Raw genomic sequence first — 17,617 nt, 5'->3', positions numbered from 1 at the left:
CACAGCTGGCTAACATTTTGAGGTGGGGGAACCTCCACAATAGCCTTAACTTTTGCAGGGGCCTTATGAAGACCCTCAGCGTCAATGATGTGTCCCAAATATTCAGCAGAGGGCTGGAAGAATTCACACTTGTCTTTGCGGACTTGTAGGCCATACTCTTCCAGTCTTTGTAGGATAGCCTCTAAATTCTTTAAGTGATCCTTTTCATTCCTTCCAGTGACCAGGATGTCATCCAGATAGCACTGAACTCCTGGCAAGCCACACAAGATCTGTTCCATAGCCCTGTGGAACAGGGTGGGAACAGACGTTAAGGGTAGGCGACAGTATCGATAAAGCCCCTTATGAGTCATAAGAGTCAACAGCTCTTGGGACCTTTCATCGATATGCATCTGTAAACACACTTGACTCAGATCAATCTTACTGAAGTTTTGTCACCCAGCCAGGCCCACGAAGAGGTCATCGATGCGGGGAAACGGGTATTGCTCTGCACACAACACTGTGTTGACAATGACCTTATAATCACCACAAATCCGGAGGGAGCCATCTTTCTTCATGATTGGAATGATAGGAGTGGCCCATGGAGTATGGGTAACTGGTATTAGGACTCCATTGGTGACCAGGCACTCCAAATCCGCTTCAACTTTCGGCCTGATGGCATATGGCACAGTTCAGGCTCTCAGATATTTTGGTTGACTGTCAGGTTTCATGTTCAGTGTGACAGTGATTCCCTTCATACTTCCCAGATCCTCTCCAAAAACAGCAGTATGTTTCCTTAGTATAGCGGTCAGACCGGTTTCTTCTTTAGTCCTTTGGTGCACTTCTGCCCTGTTCAGCTGAATCTTCCCAAGCCAGGACCTATCCATTCAGACTGGGTAACTACCTCTCACCACAAACAGTGGCAATTTAGCAGCCTGTCCTTTGAGTTCCACCTTAACATCAATACTGCCCAACATGGGCACAGCTTCTCCCGTATACATCTTCAGAACAGCTTTTGTTGCCTTAAACGGAAGATGCTGTAGCTTTTCTTTATACACAGCCTCAGAGACCAGTGAGAGGGCTGCCTCGGTGTCCAGTTCCTTGCGTATAGGCTTGCCATCCAACAACGGGGTTACCCAGTATTCATGTGAGCCCACTGCCAAAGACAAAACGTGGAGTGGCTCTTCTTCTTGCGATGAGGTGTCACCTTGGTCATCCTGGATCTGCTCTAGGGTATACGGGTTCCCCTTTTAGGTCGGCCAGAGCACAGGCCTCTTTTTCTTTTGTTTACAGGCACACTCAATGTGTCCCTTTTTGCCACAGTGTCGACACACCAGGTCCTTACACCATCATTGTGATGCCTTGTGACCCGGCTCACCACAGTGGCAACATTCCTGACTCTGCACAGTTTTGTGGGAAGGTTCTTGTGACATTTTATGCACCCTAGAGGATGCACCAATGGATTGCGCCTCCTTTGTAGCCAGTTCCATGGAGACGGCAATATCCACAGCCTTCAGTAAGGGAAGCTAGCCTCTGTCAATAGGCTCTTCCGTATAGTTTCACTCTGCAAACCACACAGTAACCTGTCACGCAGGGCATCATTTAACATCTCCTTAAATTCACGGTGTTTTGCTAGCCTTTTTAAAGTTGCTACAAATTGTACAACTGTTTCCTCTTCTTTTTCGCCTCTTTTGTGGAACCTCTATCCTTCAGGAATTACCAGTGGTTTGGAGGAAAAATGGGACCCCAGGATTTCTGCAATGTCACTGTAAGATTTGGTCTCAGGCTTAACAGGGTGTAATAAGCTGCATAGCAGGGAGTAGGTTTTAGCTCCCACAACACTTAAGAATATTGGCACCTTCTTCTCTGCTGTAATGTCATTTGCAAGAACAAAAAGATCAAAACGCTCAGTATACACATGCCACTGCACTACATTCTCCTCCAAAGGTTCCAGTGGCCCTTTAAGTGTAGCCATGGTTTTAGTTTCATGTTTCACAGTCAGTGCCAACAAGCCAGCACAGTCAGTGCAAACAAGCCAGTTCTTACCCCCTTCCAACAGCTGAAAGATTTTGGTAGGTTTTTTTTGTTTGTTTGTTTGCTTGCCTTGACTTCCACTTCCTTCTGTGGCTGGGGCAGCACAGGGATCCCATTCTCGTCGCCACTTTGTTGTATCCTTGGGGGCAGCACTTTAGGAAGGAATCACTTGAGACGCAGAGAGCGGTGAGCCATGAAAGCAGCCATTTATTTTCCACACACTGAACTAACCAAACCAGCCCAAACTGGCTGGGCTATCCCCTAATAAGCTAACTCAGTTGCCATAGCAAAAACAAGGTGCTATTAGCATGACAACCAAACACACAACAAGCCAGAAGAGTTGAAGGCAGCAGTGCTGAAGCAGAGCTGGGGAGCTGCAGCTGGAGCAGACCAGAACCGGGAGCTGGATCCGCACAAACCTGCTGCACCAACAGGGAGCCACGGCTGAGCTAGAGTAGGGAGCTGCAGGGACAGAGCCAGGACAGTGGATGCCGGCAACTAGTAACAAGGTAGCCGATCACAATGAGCAGCTCAGGAGAGCAAGTTGGGGCCATGGACAGAGGGCCTAGCACAGGGAGATGTCACCAGACCGGAGGGCCTTGAAGACTGGACTCAGGAGAGAGGACGTCAATCTGATGTAGGGCCAATTGCTGGGGAGAAGGGTCCTGCCACCTAGAGCCTGAGGGTGTGTGGCCACTGCAAAAGCCAGTGTCTGACTTGGCAGTATCACCACAGCACAACTAGAGGCTGGCAGGGGGTCTGGGATGTGTGAGGAACACAAAGAGAACAGTTCTTAGGTCCCAGACATGGCTGTGTGTCAGGACGGGGTTCCTTGTTTCCTTGAACTTTCCCATTTATCCTTAATTTTCTTTCCGGTTTCAGAGTAGCAGCCCTGTTAGTCTGTACTCGCAAAAAGAAGAGGAGGATTTGTGGCACCTTAGAGACTAACCAATTTATTTGAGCATAAGCTTTTGTGAGCTACAGCTCACTTCATCGGATGCATTTAGTGGAAAATACAGTGAGGAAATTTATATACACACAGAACATGAAGGAAAAAAAAAACAAACCTGTAAGGAGAGTGATCACTTAAGATGAGCTATTACCAGCAGGACAGCAGGGCTGAGGGGGAGGGGGATTTGTGTCCATTTATTCTTTTACGTAGAGACTGTGCAGGCATATCACATTGGTAGATGTGTAGATGTCCACACTATCAGAGGCTCGTTCACCTGCACATCCACCAATGTGATCTATGCCATCATGTGCCAGCAATGCCCCTCTGCCATGTACATTGGCCAAACTGGACAGTCTCTATAAGAATAAATGGACACAAATCAGATGTCAAGAATTATAACAATCATAAACCAATCAGAGAACACTTCAATCTCTCTGGTCATGCGATTACAGACTGTTGCGGTTCAGTGATGAGACAGAACACAGCTTTATGCAAGCAAACAGGCTGGTCAACGGAGATGGGCTGTTCTCCCCCCCCCCCCCCCGCCTTCCACCTTCTCCTTTTATTATATTTCTCCCCCTAAGCATTACACACTGCTACACAAAGGAATGTATGACGTTGATTCATATGCTTAGTTACCATCCTCTATCTACTACAATCCTGGTTCTCAGGCCTTGAGCCCAGGCTAAAGAAACCTTCCACAGTTGCTGTCCAAACAATCAAGTTCTCAGGGTTCATATCTAGCCCTTGTCCTTGGATAGAGCAATGTGTGCATTGCTTCTAGGAAACAGTCAGGGTGTGCCCCGCCTGCTTCCAGGTGGAATAGCTAGACATTAACCCTTCATCTCCCCTTTTTTTGTTTATTGATAGTTGGCCATCTCATGGTAGCCGCCAATTTGTTTTGTCATGCTATTTAACTCCCAGACAGACAAGGACATAACCTGGGGAGCTTTCCAGGGCAAAAATTTTACAAAGTCTTAACAAGGAAGGAATACATTGTACACAGCAACAACAAAAAATAAGCCCAATGATTACAAACACAAAATAACCAAAAGCTTAACATCTGCAATATAATCATCTAAAAGGGGTACACTTCTTTTACTACAATTGTGACCAGCAAAAGGCAATATAAGTATCATTCTACTAAGACAGCAAAGGGTGCCATCACTTAAATTTGCAGGAATATAATTAAAGGTGCATGAACCACAAGTAAAAACCCATCCTGATGGTAGGATGATATGGTCATACTTATATGAAACATTAACAGCATGGGAACAATTTAAAAGGGATTGAGAAATTTTTTGACAGCCCAAGGGCACCTTTGTACTAGGTGCAGTTAACTACACGCGCACAGGTGACATTGTGAGCCCCGGCCGGGTACGGTGTGTGGAGGGATATAGCCGTGCGAGGCAGAGTATAGTTGGCCGGGCCCCAATTAGCCATGCTAGAGTACTGGGAGGAAAGATTAGCATAAGCAGAGAACAGTGCCTTATTCTCCATCTCCTCAGGGTGACGACATACTGGAATAAGGCATGTACCTAACAAATCTCCAGCTGCTACAGAATTAGATAAACAAAAGTGGGTAACATTTGCTATTGAAGCCAATCTTTCCCATATGTTATATATATGTCATTCGGGCTTGTAACGGGGGAGGCGCTTCCGAGCCAACCCCTACAAGAAATAGCAGGCACAAAAGGTACACAATCATCACAGAATTAGCAGTGATTTGGGCGAGAATCGCCACAAACAAAGTCTTAGGAGTTTCTGGCTGCTGATCTGCTGCCAGTTTTCGTTGAGCCGTGGCGACCAATGCTTTTACCGCTTCCCATGTCATGGGCTGGCTTGGGACGCTACGCCTCCTCCATTTCCGTCCCGCCGTTGTCGACTCGGGGGGGCAACGCGGTCTCCTCCAAGGTCAGCTGAAACTCTGGTATGGGATTCGACAGCCCCTGGTGCCATGCCATGTTGTTTAAGTGCCGGTCGCACACACCGGGCTGGAACCCACAACGGTCCTGCAGGAAGAGACACAGCAGCATATCCCCGACCCCAAGTGATTAGAGGTGCTGGGCCCAGCCACTGTGGATCGGGCAGCTGACGGTAAAAGACACGCGGTCTTTCCAGTACCTCAGATTTGTGAAAATGCCGATCCGCAGGGGTCTGCTGATCTGCATTCAGTGTTAAATTATTTAAAGTAAAAAAGAGGATATACATTTGTTGTTGAATGTCTCCTAAGGTTCGGAGACGCAGCTCCCCTTGTTTTAATTGTTTATCTAGCAAGGTTTTGAGTGTGCGATTGGCACGTTCAACAATGGCTTGGCCCGTGGAATTATAAGGGATTCCGTGTTTAAGACGGACGTCCCAGCGGGCACAAAAGGTGGAGAGGGTTGCAGAGCAGTAGGCTGGGGCATTATCTGTTTTAATTTGGCAAGGGCGACCCATAACAGAAAAGCAGGCCAGCAAATGGTGAATAACTTTGTTAGTGGCTTCCCCACGTTGTGGGGTTGCCCAAAGGAAGCCTGAATAAGTATCAACGGAATCATGTAAAAATGAATAGGGGCGGAATTGTGGCACATGAGTAACATCCATTTGCCACAGCTGATTTGCTGCGGTACCTTGGGGGTTAACGGCATAAGAGAAAGTAGGAGCAGCAGCAGCACAGTGGGGGCAGGAACGAACAATGGAACGTGCATGATCAGCAGGAATGTGAAACTGCCGGGCCAAAACAGAGGCAGACTGATGAAAAAAGGCATGGCTTTCAATGGGGTCAGAAAAAAGGGAATTTACCTGACCACGCAACGCGCAATTGGCGCGTGAATTGCCCTCAGTGAGTGGCCCAGGCAGAGGGGTATGACTGCGAATATGAGCAACAAAGTAAGGGAAATGACGAGTGGCAAGAAGATGCTGTAAAGACAAAAACAGGTGAAGGAGGTCTGCATCAATCTGAGGGGTAATGAGGGCAAGGGGTAAATGAGCAATTACCTAATAAACATAATGGGTATCCACAATTAAATCAAAGGGACAATCAGCAAAAGGTTGAAAGGCCAAAATAACAGCAGCTAATTCTGAGGGCAAAGGGGGATGGTAAAAAAACAATCTTTTAAATCTAACACACAAGGTTGATCGGTTTGAGGAATTAAATTTGGATTTGGTAAGCCAAATTGCAAGGGGCCCATAGGTTGGCTGCGTTTATTTATTTCCCTTAAATCATGTAACAGCCGCCAAGCACCTGATTTTTTCTTAATAACGAACACCGGGGTGTTCCAGGGACTGGTGGAGCTCTCCAATCGCTGTGCTTGCAAATGCTGCTGCACAAGTGAATGAAGTGCTTTTAGCTTTTCTAGAGGGAGGGGCCACTGGTCAATCCATACGGGCTCTAAGGATTGCCATACCAAGGGTAAGGCGGAGGGCATGGTGGGTGAGGGAGGGTTTTGGGCCATCAGATGTTAATATCGAGGGTGGTGTCTAACTTTGTAAGTAAATCACGGCCCCAAATATTGAGGTGGACAGGGAGCACAAAAGGGCGGATTGTAGCAAGGGCACGGCCTCCTGGTTTAGAGACCGTGACCCAAGACAAACTTTGGCACCCGGGTTTGCTACCCCCAATCCCCCACAACTCTTTAGAAGGAACCGTAGGCCAACTAACCGGCCACTCCAGATCACGAATCACTGTAACGTCAGCTCCAGTGTCCACCAGCCCTGTAAAAGGAACATCATTTAAGAGAAGTGTTAACTGAGGTTTCGAGGGGCAGACTGACATTGTCAGAGCAACAAGTGGAGAAGACGCGCTGTGAGACGGCGAGTGAGACAACGTCGCTCCAAAGCCTCCTCCACCCCGAGTTCGATCCTCGGCAGCTGGCACCTGATAGGGGACTAAAATCAATTGTGCAATTGACCGTCCACGCGGGAGCGACTGTGGAAGATGAGTCCACACCTGAACCTTAATAATGCCAGTGTAATCAGCATCAATGACCCCTGGAATGACAAAAAAGCCCTGTTTCCCAGCATGTGAGCGAGGGAGAACAAGACCTACAAAGCCGGCAGGGAGAGGTCCCATCACCTGTGTAGGTATGGCACAGACCTCCCCTGGCACTTGAAAGTCAGTGTCCTCCTGCATGATCAAATCAAGCCCTGCACTTCCAGCAGTCGCTGCCCTCATAGAGTCTACAGATTCCAAGGCAGAGGAGCGATTGCCTGAGTAGGAAACACCCCCGTTTGGCCCTGGGTTCGGGGGGGACCCGTCGTGCGGTTTCCCGACCCGCTACGACACTGATTAGCCCAGTGATAACCTTTCCCACACTTGGGGCACTTCTTTGAGGGTCGGGCTGGTGCCTTAGATGAGCGACACTCCCGCTGAAAATGACCCTCCTTACCACAGCGGTAACAGCGCTTCCCCTCCTTCCCAGTTTTTCTGAGGGCGGCAGCCAGAACTCCAGCCTTGTGGGCTTGTGTGCCAATGTTCTGGCACGCCCGCAGCATGTCTGAGAGCTCTAAAATACCAGAGGCTTGTGCTGCCTGGAGAGCACGGCGGCAATCCTCGTTTGCATTTTCAACTGCCAATTTTAACAGGAGCTCGTGAGCTGCCTCAGTGTTATCCACCTGTCGGAGGATAGCCTCCTGCAATCTGTTGGTAAAATCCAAAAAGGACTCTAAGGCACCCTGACGGATACTGACAAAGCTTTTGGTAGGCTTGCCTGAATCCGGGACCTTCTTGAAAGCATGCTGGGCACAGGTGGAAATAATGGGGAAGACAGCCTGAGGGAGTTGAGACTGCATCTCAATAGTAGCAAACGGGCCCTCCCCTGCCAAATGCTCATAAATGATACCTTGCTCTCTATATACCTGGGCTTGGCGTTCTGCCATCTGCCGATACTCACTAAGCCAAATAACATACTGACTGGGTGACAACATCATGAGCAGCAGCGTTTTCCAATCCTCAGGGATTAGGGAGTACCCAGTACCCATCCCTTCAATGAGACCACGCACAAAGGTGCTAGTCAGGCCAAATTCACGAATTGCTTTCTTTACCTCTCTAACCACCGAGTATGGCAGAGTGGTCCAGGTGCCCACGGGGTTGCCCTGGTCATCATTCTGGCAGGTCACCGGGCAAACGGAGACCAGATCAGCCAGCTCCTCTGCTGTAAGATCTGATCGAGCTTTCGCCGCGTGAACCATTTGTTGCACCAGCGAAAGCTTCTGAGCAGATGCAGATGACCCTCCGGGGGGCCCCACGGGGGGAGGGTGATCACACACCGGCTCCAGTGGGGAAGGCCAGGGAGGCGGTGGTAATAGAGGCACTGGGAGCGAAGCAGGGGGAGGGATGGCTGCAGGAGCGGACGGGGGTGGCAGGATCGGCAGCTCCTCTGTTGGGGCTGGAGAGGGCCTTTCCGAGGCGACACGCTGTGTCGCATCGCCAGGAGGGGGGATGGCTGCAGGGGCGGACGGGGGCGGCAAGAGCACCAGCCTCGCGAGGGAGGGTCTGTCCGAGGCGACACGCTGTACCACGTCGCAGCAGAGGTGCCAGGCATGTAAAGCCTACACGGGCGCCCGAGGCTATTTGTGCAATGTCTGGCCCAATCGCTCCCAGTCCGCTAGTTTAAGGCTTCCGGCTTCAGGATACCACGGGCACTTGGCACGCACCTCCTGTAGCAGGAGAGTGAGTTCTCGAGTGGGGCAGTCATGCTGAGCCTTACGCAGCAAATACTGCAGCTCATTGCGGTCTTGCACTTGCAAAGCAGAGAGGGAGCTTCCCATACTTACCACAATGAAAAATACTCACCGGGATCCACGAAGCGGATGAGTGACGCGTCTGAAACCCTTGCCGGGCGAGGTGAGTGCTGAGGGCCCCACGTTTGGGCGCCAGTTGTTGCGGTTCAGTGATGAGACAGAACACAGCTTTATGCAAGCAAACAGGCTGGTCAGCGGAGATGGGCTGTTCTGCCCCCCCCCGCCTTCCACCTTCTCCTTTTATTATATTTCTCCCCCTAAGCATTACACACTGCTACACAAAGGAATGTATGACGTTGATTCATATGCTTAGTTACCATCCTCTATCTACTACAATCCTGGTTCTCAGGCCTTGAGCCCAGGCTAAAGAAACCTCCCACAGTTGCTGTCCAAACAATCAAGTTCTCAGGGTTCATATCTAGCCCTTGTCCTTGGATAGAGCAATGTGTGCATTGCTCCTAGGAAACAGTCAGGGTGTGCCCCGCCTGCTTCCAGGTGGAATAGCTAGACATTAACCCTTCAACAGACATGAAAGTTGCTATATTACAACAACAACAACAAAAACCCTTCAAAAACAGACTCCAAGGAGAGACTGCTGAATTGGAATTAATTTGCAAACTGGATACAATTAACTTAGGCTTGAATAGAGACTCGGAATGGATGGGTCATTACACAAAGTAAAACTATTTCCCCATGTTTATTTCCCCCACCCCCGCCCACTGTTCCTCAGATGTCCTTGTTAACTGCTGGAAAGTTTTCACCCCCCTCCCCCCCCAACCCCCACCCTTCTCTCCTGCTGGTAATAGCTCATCTTAAATGATCACTCTGCTTACAGGTTTTTTTTTCCTTCATGTTCTGTGTGTATATAAATTTCCTCACTGTATTTTCCACTAAATGCATCCGATGAAGTGAGCTGTAGCTCACAAAAGCTTATGCTCAAATAAACTGCTTAGTCTCTAAGGTGCCACAAGTACTCCTCTCCAATTTTCTTTCAGTCGCTGTTTAACACATTCTAGTTGGTTTGAAGTTAATGCAGTGATCAGTGGGTCAAAGAAGTGTCCGGTGTGAAGAGAGTACCCCAGAGTGGGGACACCCTAGCCACTGTCCTGAGTGACCATGATGAGACTGGGGGTTCAGCCTTCCAGGAATCTTTGACTCAGCCATATCGCCATTACGAGGACTCTTCCAAACAGGAGAGTGGAAGGGGAGTCCTTGAGGTCAGGCAGGCCTCTGGGAAAAGGGAGTGGGAGTACGGACTTGGACTCTTTCACTACCAGTTCCCTTGGGGTGACGCAAAAGCCAGGAAAGATCCCAACAATAGTTCCCCACTTACATTAGGGAACTGTTAGAAAATGATGGGTTGGATTTATAGTGACGTATAAACAGATGTGTAATTGGTGAAATCTTTCAAGAATTGATAAAAGCCAAAATGTCTAACTTTGGGGAGAACATGAGAACATAAGAATGGCCGTACTGGGTCAGACCAAAGGTCCATCCAGCCCAGTATCCTGTCTATTGATAGTGGCCAATGCCAGGTGCAACGGAGTGTGTGAACCTAACAGGTAATGATCAAATGATCTCTGTTCTGCCATCCATCTCCAGTCTGACAAACAAAGACTAGGGACACCATTCCTTACCCATCCTGGCTAATAGCCATGAATGGACTTAACCTCCATGAATTTATCCAGTTCTCTTTTAAACCCTGTTATAGTCCTAGCCTTCACAACCTCCTCCGACAAGGAGTTCCACAGGTTGACTGTGTGCTGAGTGAAGAAGAACTTCCTTTCCTTGGTTTTAAACCTGTTGCCCATTAATTTCATTTGGTGGACCCCAGTTTTTATATTATGGGAACAAGTAAATAACTTTTCCTTATTCATTGTCTCCACACCACTCATGATTTTATATACCTCTATCATATCCCCCCTTAGTCTCATAGATTCATAGATATTAAGGTCAGAAGGGACCATTATTATCGTCTAGTTTGAGCTCCTCCACAATGCAGGCCACAGAATCTCACCCACCCACTCCTGCAATAAACCTCTCATCTATGTCTGAGCTATTGAAGTCCTCAAATCATGGATTAAAGACTTCAAGTGCAGAGAATCCTCCAGCAAGTGACCCGTGCCCCATGCTACAGAGGAAGGCGAAAAACCCCCAGGGCTTCTTCCAATCTGCCCTGGAGGAAAATTCCTTCCTGACCCCAAATATGGTGATCAGCTGAACCCAGAGCATGTGGGCAAGATTCACCAACCAGATACCCAAGAAAGATTTCTCTGTAGTAACTCAGATCCCACCCCATCTAACATCCCATCACAGGCCATTGGGCCTATTTACCAAAGATCAATTAATTGCCAAAATCATGTTATTGCAACATACCATCTCCTCCATAAACTTATCGAGCTTAATCTTGAAGCCAGGTAGGTCTTTTGCCCCCACTGCTTCCCTTGGAAGGCTATTCCAGAACTTCACTTCTTTGATGGTTAGAAACCTTCGTCCAATTTCAAGTCTAAACTTCTCCTCTTTTCCAACCTGAAAAGTCCTAGCCTCTTTAATCTCTTCTCATATGGGAGCTGTTCCAAACCCCTAATCATTTTAGTTACCCTTCTCTGAACCTTTTCTAATGCCAGTATATCCTTTCTGAGTTGAGGAGACCACATCTGTATGCAGTATTGAAGATGTGGGCACACCATGGATTTATATAAGGCAATAAAATATTCTCTGTCTTATTCTTTCTCCCTTTTTTAATGATTCCTAACATCCTGTTAGCTGATGTTATGAAGATGGCTCAGTTTTGGGAATCTCTCTAACGTCCTCAGCCATGAAGACTGAAGGAAAGAATTCATTTAGTTTCTCCATAATGACTTTATCATCTTTAAATGCTCCTTTTGTATCTCAATTGTCCAGGGGTCCCACTGGTTGTTTAAGAGGCTTCCTGCTTCTGATGTACTTAAAAATATTTTGTTCTTAACTTTTAAGTTTTTGGCTAGCTGTTCTTCAACTCCTTTTTGGCTTTTCTTATTACATTTTTACACTTAATTTGGCAGTGTTTATGGTCCTTTCTATATACCTCACTAGGATTTGACTTCCACTTTTTAAAAGATGCCTTTTCGTATTTCACTGTTTGTTTGACATGGTTCTTAAGCTCTTGTTTAGTTCTTTTACTGTGTTTTTTTTCATTAGGGGTAATTTAATTGTGGAAGTCTTGTTTACTCCTTCACATTACACAAGAACCAGGGATGACTGAAGGAAATTAATAGGCTGCAGGCTAAGATATTCAGGGATTCAACCCCATGATCTGGGAATCCCTGGCATCTGATTGCCTATGCTTGGACTGGAGAACAGGAGATGGATCCATCAAGAACAGCCTGTTCTGTTCTTTCAGTGTGAAGATTGGTATTGGTCACTGTCAGAAGACAGGATACTGGACTAGATGGACCATTGGTCTGACCAGCATGGCTGTTTTTATGTTCTTATCTTAGTCTTCTTTTTCTTCTCTGGGTGGTGCTCCTTGTAGTTGATGGGGCCCACATGCCTCACTACATCAAAGAGTCCCTGCCAATGAACCAATCATCTGAAGAGCAAGCTTGGTTGTAACCATAACACACAATCACCCAGTCGGAACACTCACAGCTAGACCCCTTTATTATCGGCCTTCTCTTGTACCTGCTGTGCATTTAGCAAAATTTTTCGAGCAAACACTCACAAAATCTCGAGGCAATTTCTTAATTGAAGAATTTATTGGTCTATGTTCATTACCTGAGGACTTCCAAGACAGCAGTTCAAAGGGCGAAAACTTGAAGCCTTGAGGCACCTCCCTGATTGGTTAAAGGAGGTTGGGGAGGAGTTGATCGTAATGTTCGGAATCTGAGGCTACAGAATTCAATAATGTCTCCAGAACAGTTCCTTGAAATCACTCTACCAACTCATCGGTTTGGAGATGGTAGATCAACATTCTTAATGTCTTTACCCTCAGTAGTCCTTGATCTCTAAGGATTTATTGGGGTATTACCACCCAGAAAAGGACTTTCATAAGGTAATTCACTCGTTTTGCTCATACTCAGGGTGATGGGATTCTGCCTAGGGGGAAATAAACCTCTCCGGATGCCTTTGTCATCGAACCATGCCTGCGGTCTTTCTTTCTGAATAACATCAAGGACTGCTGAATTAGTAGGTTGCCTTACCTGCCAACACTGATAATTTTGGAGCTCCAAGGAGAGAAGCACTGAACAATGTTACAGAGGCAACACCATTCCAGGTCTTAACAATTCCGGATGACACTCTGAGTCCAGGGATGAACAATTCTACTGTCTGGGGCAAGTCAGTGATTGTTTTGCCTCCTGCACAAAGTATTGTCACTGTCTCAGTCACTCGGGTTCCACCACTTCTCCATTCACTACGGAGAGTTGTTCATAGACATGGCTAAGGATAAGATTAAGTCATAGAAGTCACAGATTCTGTGACTTTCGGAGACCTCTGTGACATTTACCACTTCAGCCCTGGGGCAGCGGGTGGAGGCTCCTGAGCTCTCAGTTGCCATGTGTGGCCAAGGAACCAGCAGCTTTCAGCCACCTCTGGCGGTGGGGGTATGTGGCCCTCCAAGTGGCTCTTGGCCGTGTGGGGACCCAGATCTCTGAGCTGCCACTGGCAGTGGGAGCCGTGGAGCTCTCTCACATGGGCTGCAGCAGGGGCTCGGGACCTCTGAGGTGCTGGGGCTGCGGTGGGGGCCACAGAGCTGTTATCTGCAGTGGCAGTAAGTGCTGGACCCTCACCCGTCCTGAAGTGCGGCTCAGGCTCTCATACTCCTGATGAGGCTTTAATCTTCCCCATTTCAGTCTCCCCCGCAGACCCTCGTGACCTGTTGGTGACTTTTACTAAAACTATCTGTGACAAAAAACCTTAGTCATGACTATTCAACTGGTCTGCCCCTCTTCCTGAAAAAAATTGTGTTGTGGGCCAGGATATCCCTCCCCGGGTGAACGCATTCTGGATGCTGTGGAGGGTTGTGGTGAATGCAGGCCCATGGACCGATTCAGACAGTCCGATTCAAAACATAGAGAATCCCTCTAGGCAAAACCTTAAGTTACAAAAAGATACAAAAAACAGGAATACACATGTCCTCCAGGACAGTGAATTTCCAAGCCAAAACAAAGAAATCCAAAAGCATTTTCTAGCTAGATTTCTTACCAACTGTACAGGAGTTGAAGGGCTTGCATCCTTGATCTGTTCCCAGCAACGGTATTACACAGACAGACAAAGGCTTTCCCCCCCTCCAGATTTGAAAGTACCTTGTCCCTCATTGGTCATTTTGGGTCAGGTGCCAGCGAGCTTACCTTAGCTTCTTAACCCTTTTCTGGTGAAAGGATTTTCCTTCTGCTAGGAGTACAACTCGTAAGAACTGCACAGTCAAGGAAGGCTGACTTTTTTTACAGATTGTTTGTGAGCATACTCTTCCTCCATGCCAGGGGTAACTGGGGAACCATGGCGCTCACAGAACTTCTGGTCTTCCTCCCAAACCGCATCCCACTTAGTGCTGGTTCACATACTCTCTGACAATTTGACAGTTCCCTGATGGACACTGCAGGCCTGAGGAGATATTGTCTCTTGTGTCTGCAGAACTTTGCGTGAACTTTGTGTCTGCAGAACTTCTGCAGGTGTATTTGACTACTTTGTCACGAAGCTCTTTCATTTTGACCCCATAAATGATAGGGTTGAGCATGGGAGGGATGAGGAGAAGAAGGTCAGCTAAGATGATATGAACATAGGGTGCGATGCCTTGACCAAAGTAGTGTGTAAGAATGGAGAAGAAGGTAGGGGTATAATATGTCAGCAACACACAGATGTGGGCTGTGCAAGTGTTAAGGGCTTTCTGGTGGGCTTTATGAGAGGAGATTCTGAGGACGGCCCTGATGATCAGACCATACGACAGGGCAATGAACGTCAGGTCAAACCCATTGATTACAAACATTAGCACAAAACCATATATCCTGCTGACTCTGATGTCCCCACACACCATCTTCACCATAGCTATGTACTCGCATTGTGTGTGGGGGTAAATGCGGTTGGCACAGAATGTCTGCTGACTCAGGAGCAGGGGCAGGGGCAGAATGAAGAGAACAGCTCTTATGAAACCTACAAGCCCTAGCTTAGCTATTTGTGCATTGCTGAGGATGGTGGCATATCTCAGAGGGTTACATATGGCAACGTAGCGATCGAAGGCCATTGTCACGAGGGTGGATGAGTGCATCACAGAAATCGTGTGGAGGAAGAACATCTGGGTGAGGCAGCCAGCCACAGTAATGCCTTTCAAATTGAACCAAAATATGCCCAGTGCCTTTGGCACAACAAAGGTAGGTGTGGCAATGTCTGTAAGTGCCAGCATGCAGAGCAGGAGGTACATCGGCTTCTGCAGAGTCTGTTCCTTACCTACAACAGACAGAAGTGTGACATTTCCCAACAGGCTGATAATGTAGAATGTAAAGAAAGGGATGGAAATCCAGATGTGGGCAGCCTCCAGGCCAGGGATGCCCATTAGGATGAAAGTTGAAGTGTCAGAGTGGGTGAAGTTGAAAGGTGCCATGAAGCAGTTGATGCATCGATATGACTCAGAAATGCTCAAGGTGCCTGTAAAGGGAGAAAAGCACAGCAAGGGGGTTCTTATTTGTAAAAACTAATATGGTAAATATGTTATAGTTATGAACATTCTCGGAGTCTTCTTGAGTGAAGAGTGAAGAACTACCGACGATGTCACTCCCTACTTTCCATAGATCTAGAATACGGAGGGAACCGTTTGTTTCAAAACTTGGTTTCCAGACTCGTTTGTGGGAAGATTACAGACTCCCCAAAATGGAGTCCAGAGTTATGTGGCCTGGTCACATGGCCTTTTAGAGTCATAGCATCCACTACGTATAGTCTGTCTGAAGCATTCTCAGGGAGGCTCACCAGGTGGGAGATAAGTTTCTCTAAAGGCCTATTGTTTCCCCCAAAGTCTCACTGCCCTGAATAGGCCCTTCCCAACCATCTATCGAGACTGACATTAACTTCCCTAGTGGGCGTTACTCACTTGTAACTACATTTGAAATACAGGGAAGTCATCAAAATTCAGAACTTTTGACCAAAATCATCAATACATACAAATAGGATAACCATATTCAGAAAGTCATAACTTTTCCAATAACATCTTACATGACCCATCTTGCATAAACTGTATCATAATTACGCTATAATCATATCATCATATCACAATGAACAATATGGGGTACATTGTTACAAAAATATCAAATGTTATTTCTACCAGTGAAATGCCTGAAGTTACAGAACAACAACAAATGGAAACAAAACTGAGTAAAACTTGTGACACCCAGATTGTAGTTCTGTGGCTTGCCATGGGAAAGAGACCCTGAAACTCCCCAAACACACTCTGTACCATGAAAGGTCCCAAAGTTGGCCTTGGACCAACAAACACAAAGAAAAAAATAATTTCAACAGCACTGCCCACCTGTCCACCTACATGCTGCTTTGCAACCCTGTGATGTTCCCCTCTGGTGTTATCTGGACTGGTGATCTGGTTGGTCACCCCAGTCCTTAGCTTTGGTAGCCAGCCTTACCCTGCTCAGCTGTGAGAACCCCACTCCTGGGCTGTTCACGCTCAGTCTTTGACATGTAAACTGCTCTTTGGATTATGCAACCGAATGACACTAGCCAATATCTCCTTTCCCAGACACAGCCTTACTCTTGCAGTGTGCAGGTGTGCCCGCAGGGCACTCCAAGCTTATGTGAGTTTGTCAGTTTAAGAAAGAAATGGAAATGCCCCAGGCTTGTTATCCCAAGGGGAGTCTCTTACACGCTTCAAACCAAACACACTGCTTCAGGTAGAATAAACAACAAATGTATTAAGTACAAAGATAGAATTTAAGTGATATTCAGTGATTGGCAAAAAGTCAGAGTGGTTACCAAAAGAAAAGGAAATGTAAGCACACTGTCTAAACTCTCAATCCTATTAGACTGGGCAACATCTAGATTAAGGATTTTTCTCACCCCACTGGATATTGCAGTCCTTAATATACAAGTTTCCTGTGTAAACCTGGGCCAATCTCCCCTGTTGGAGTCTTGTCTTCTTCTCAGTGGGGGCAGGAGAAGGGCCCAGTATGTGTCCGCTCTGTCTGTTTTATAGCCTCAATCCATGTGCTTGGGGGGCACAAGTCCAGGCATGTCTGGGGGGCATTGCTGAGTCTCTCCAAGCAAGGTTGAGCAATTCCCTCTGTGGAGCTTCGTGCACGTGAGTCATTGCATTGGAGCTCCCTTGCTGGACAAGGGCTCTTGATGGGTTGTTTGACACCCTGCCTGGGGATTGGTCACTTTCCTTGCTGTTGCCTCTGGAGAGCTAATATCTGACTTATTCCCCAATTTACAGCATGTTTTAGTGACCACCATACAACACCATAATCATAACTCCATATTCATTAATGATACACATGTATGGATAGAGGCATGATTTCAACAGATCATAACCTTTCCCTGATACCTTACAAGGCATGTTTTCTATGTAAAATCATGTTTATATGAAAATGAGGACTATGGCGGTTACAGGATGCTCCCCGGTGATAGAGAATGTCTCACCTCCCCCCTTAGTTTGCTCCAAGAGGGTTAGCCACCGACTAGCTCAAAGGCAGGGTGTGTTATCGCTCTCTTGGCACACAGCCTTCAAGGCCATGAGGCGGTGTCATAAATATAAAGTGAAGGGGAAAACTCCTCTCACCTGTAAAGGGTTAAGAAGCTAAAGGTAACCTCGCTGGCACCTGACCAAAATGACCAATGAGGAGACAAGATACTTTCAAAAGCTGGGAGGAGGGAGAGGAACAAAGGGTCTCAGTCTGTCTGTATGCTGGGTCTTTGCCAGGGATAGACCAGGAATGGAGTCTTAGAACTTTTAGT

General features: G+C 47.2%; 2 protein-coding genes across 2 annotated transcripts; both read right to left on the bottom strand.

Moving 5' to 3' along the window:
* Positions 1-3,503: 3,503 nt before the first annotated feature.
* Positions 3,504-13,223, bottom strand: LOC311514524 (uncharacterized protein; the record flags this gene model as incomplete). The annotated part of the gene is made up of 3 exons (XM_084617084.1): positions 3,504-4,974; positions 7,988-8,494; positions 13,173-13,223. 3 exons carry the CDS (start codon positions 13,221-13,223, stop codon positions 4,813-4,815), a joined length of 720 nt encoding a protein of 239 aa, XP_084473210.1. The 3' UTR covers positions 3,504-4,812.
* A 987-nt stretch (positions 13,224-14,210) lies between these two features.
* Positions 14,211-15,302, bottom strand: LOC311521503 (olfactory receptor 52P1-like; the record flags this gene model as incomplete). The annotated part of the gene is made up of 1 exon (XM_084629830.1): positions 14,211-15,302. The coding sequence occupies exon 1, from the start codon at positions 15,261-15,263 to the stop codon at positions 14,211-14,213; it is 1,053 nt and encodes a 350-aa protein (XP_084485956.1). The 5' UTR covers positions 15,264-15,302.
* Between the last annotated feature and the right edge of the window lie 2,315 nt (positions 15,303-17,617).

The sequence above is a fragment of the Lepidochelys olivacea genome (genome assembly GCF_965140295.1).
Source record: "Lepidochelys olivacea isolate rLepOli2 genome assembly, chromosome: 1".
In the NCBI taxonomy this organism is placed as follows: Eukaryota; Metazoa; Chordata; order Testudines; family Cheloniidae; genus Lepidochelys; species Lepidochelys olivacea.
Note: the sequence above shows the minus strand (reverse complement) of the source record. Positions and strands in the feature narration are given on the sequence as shown.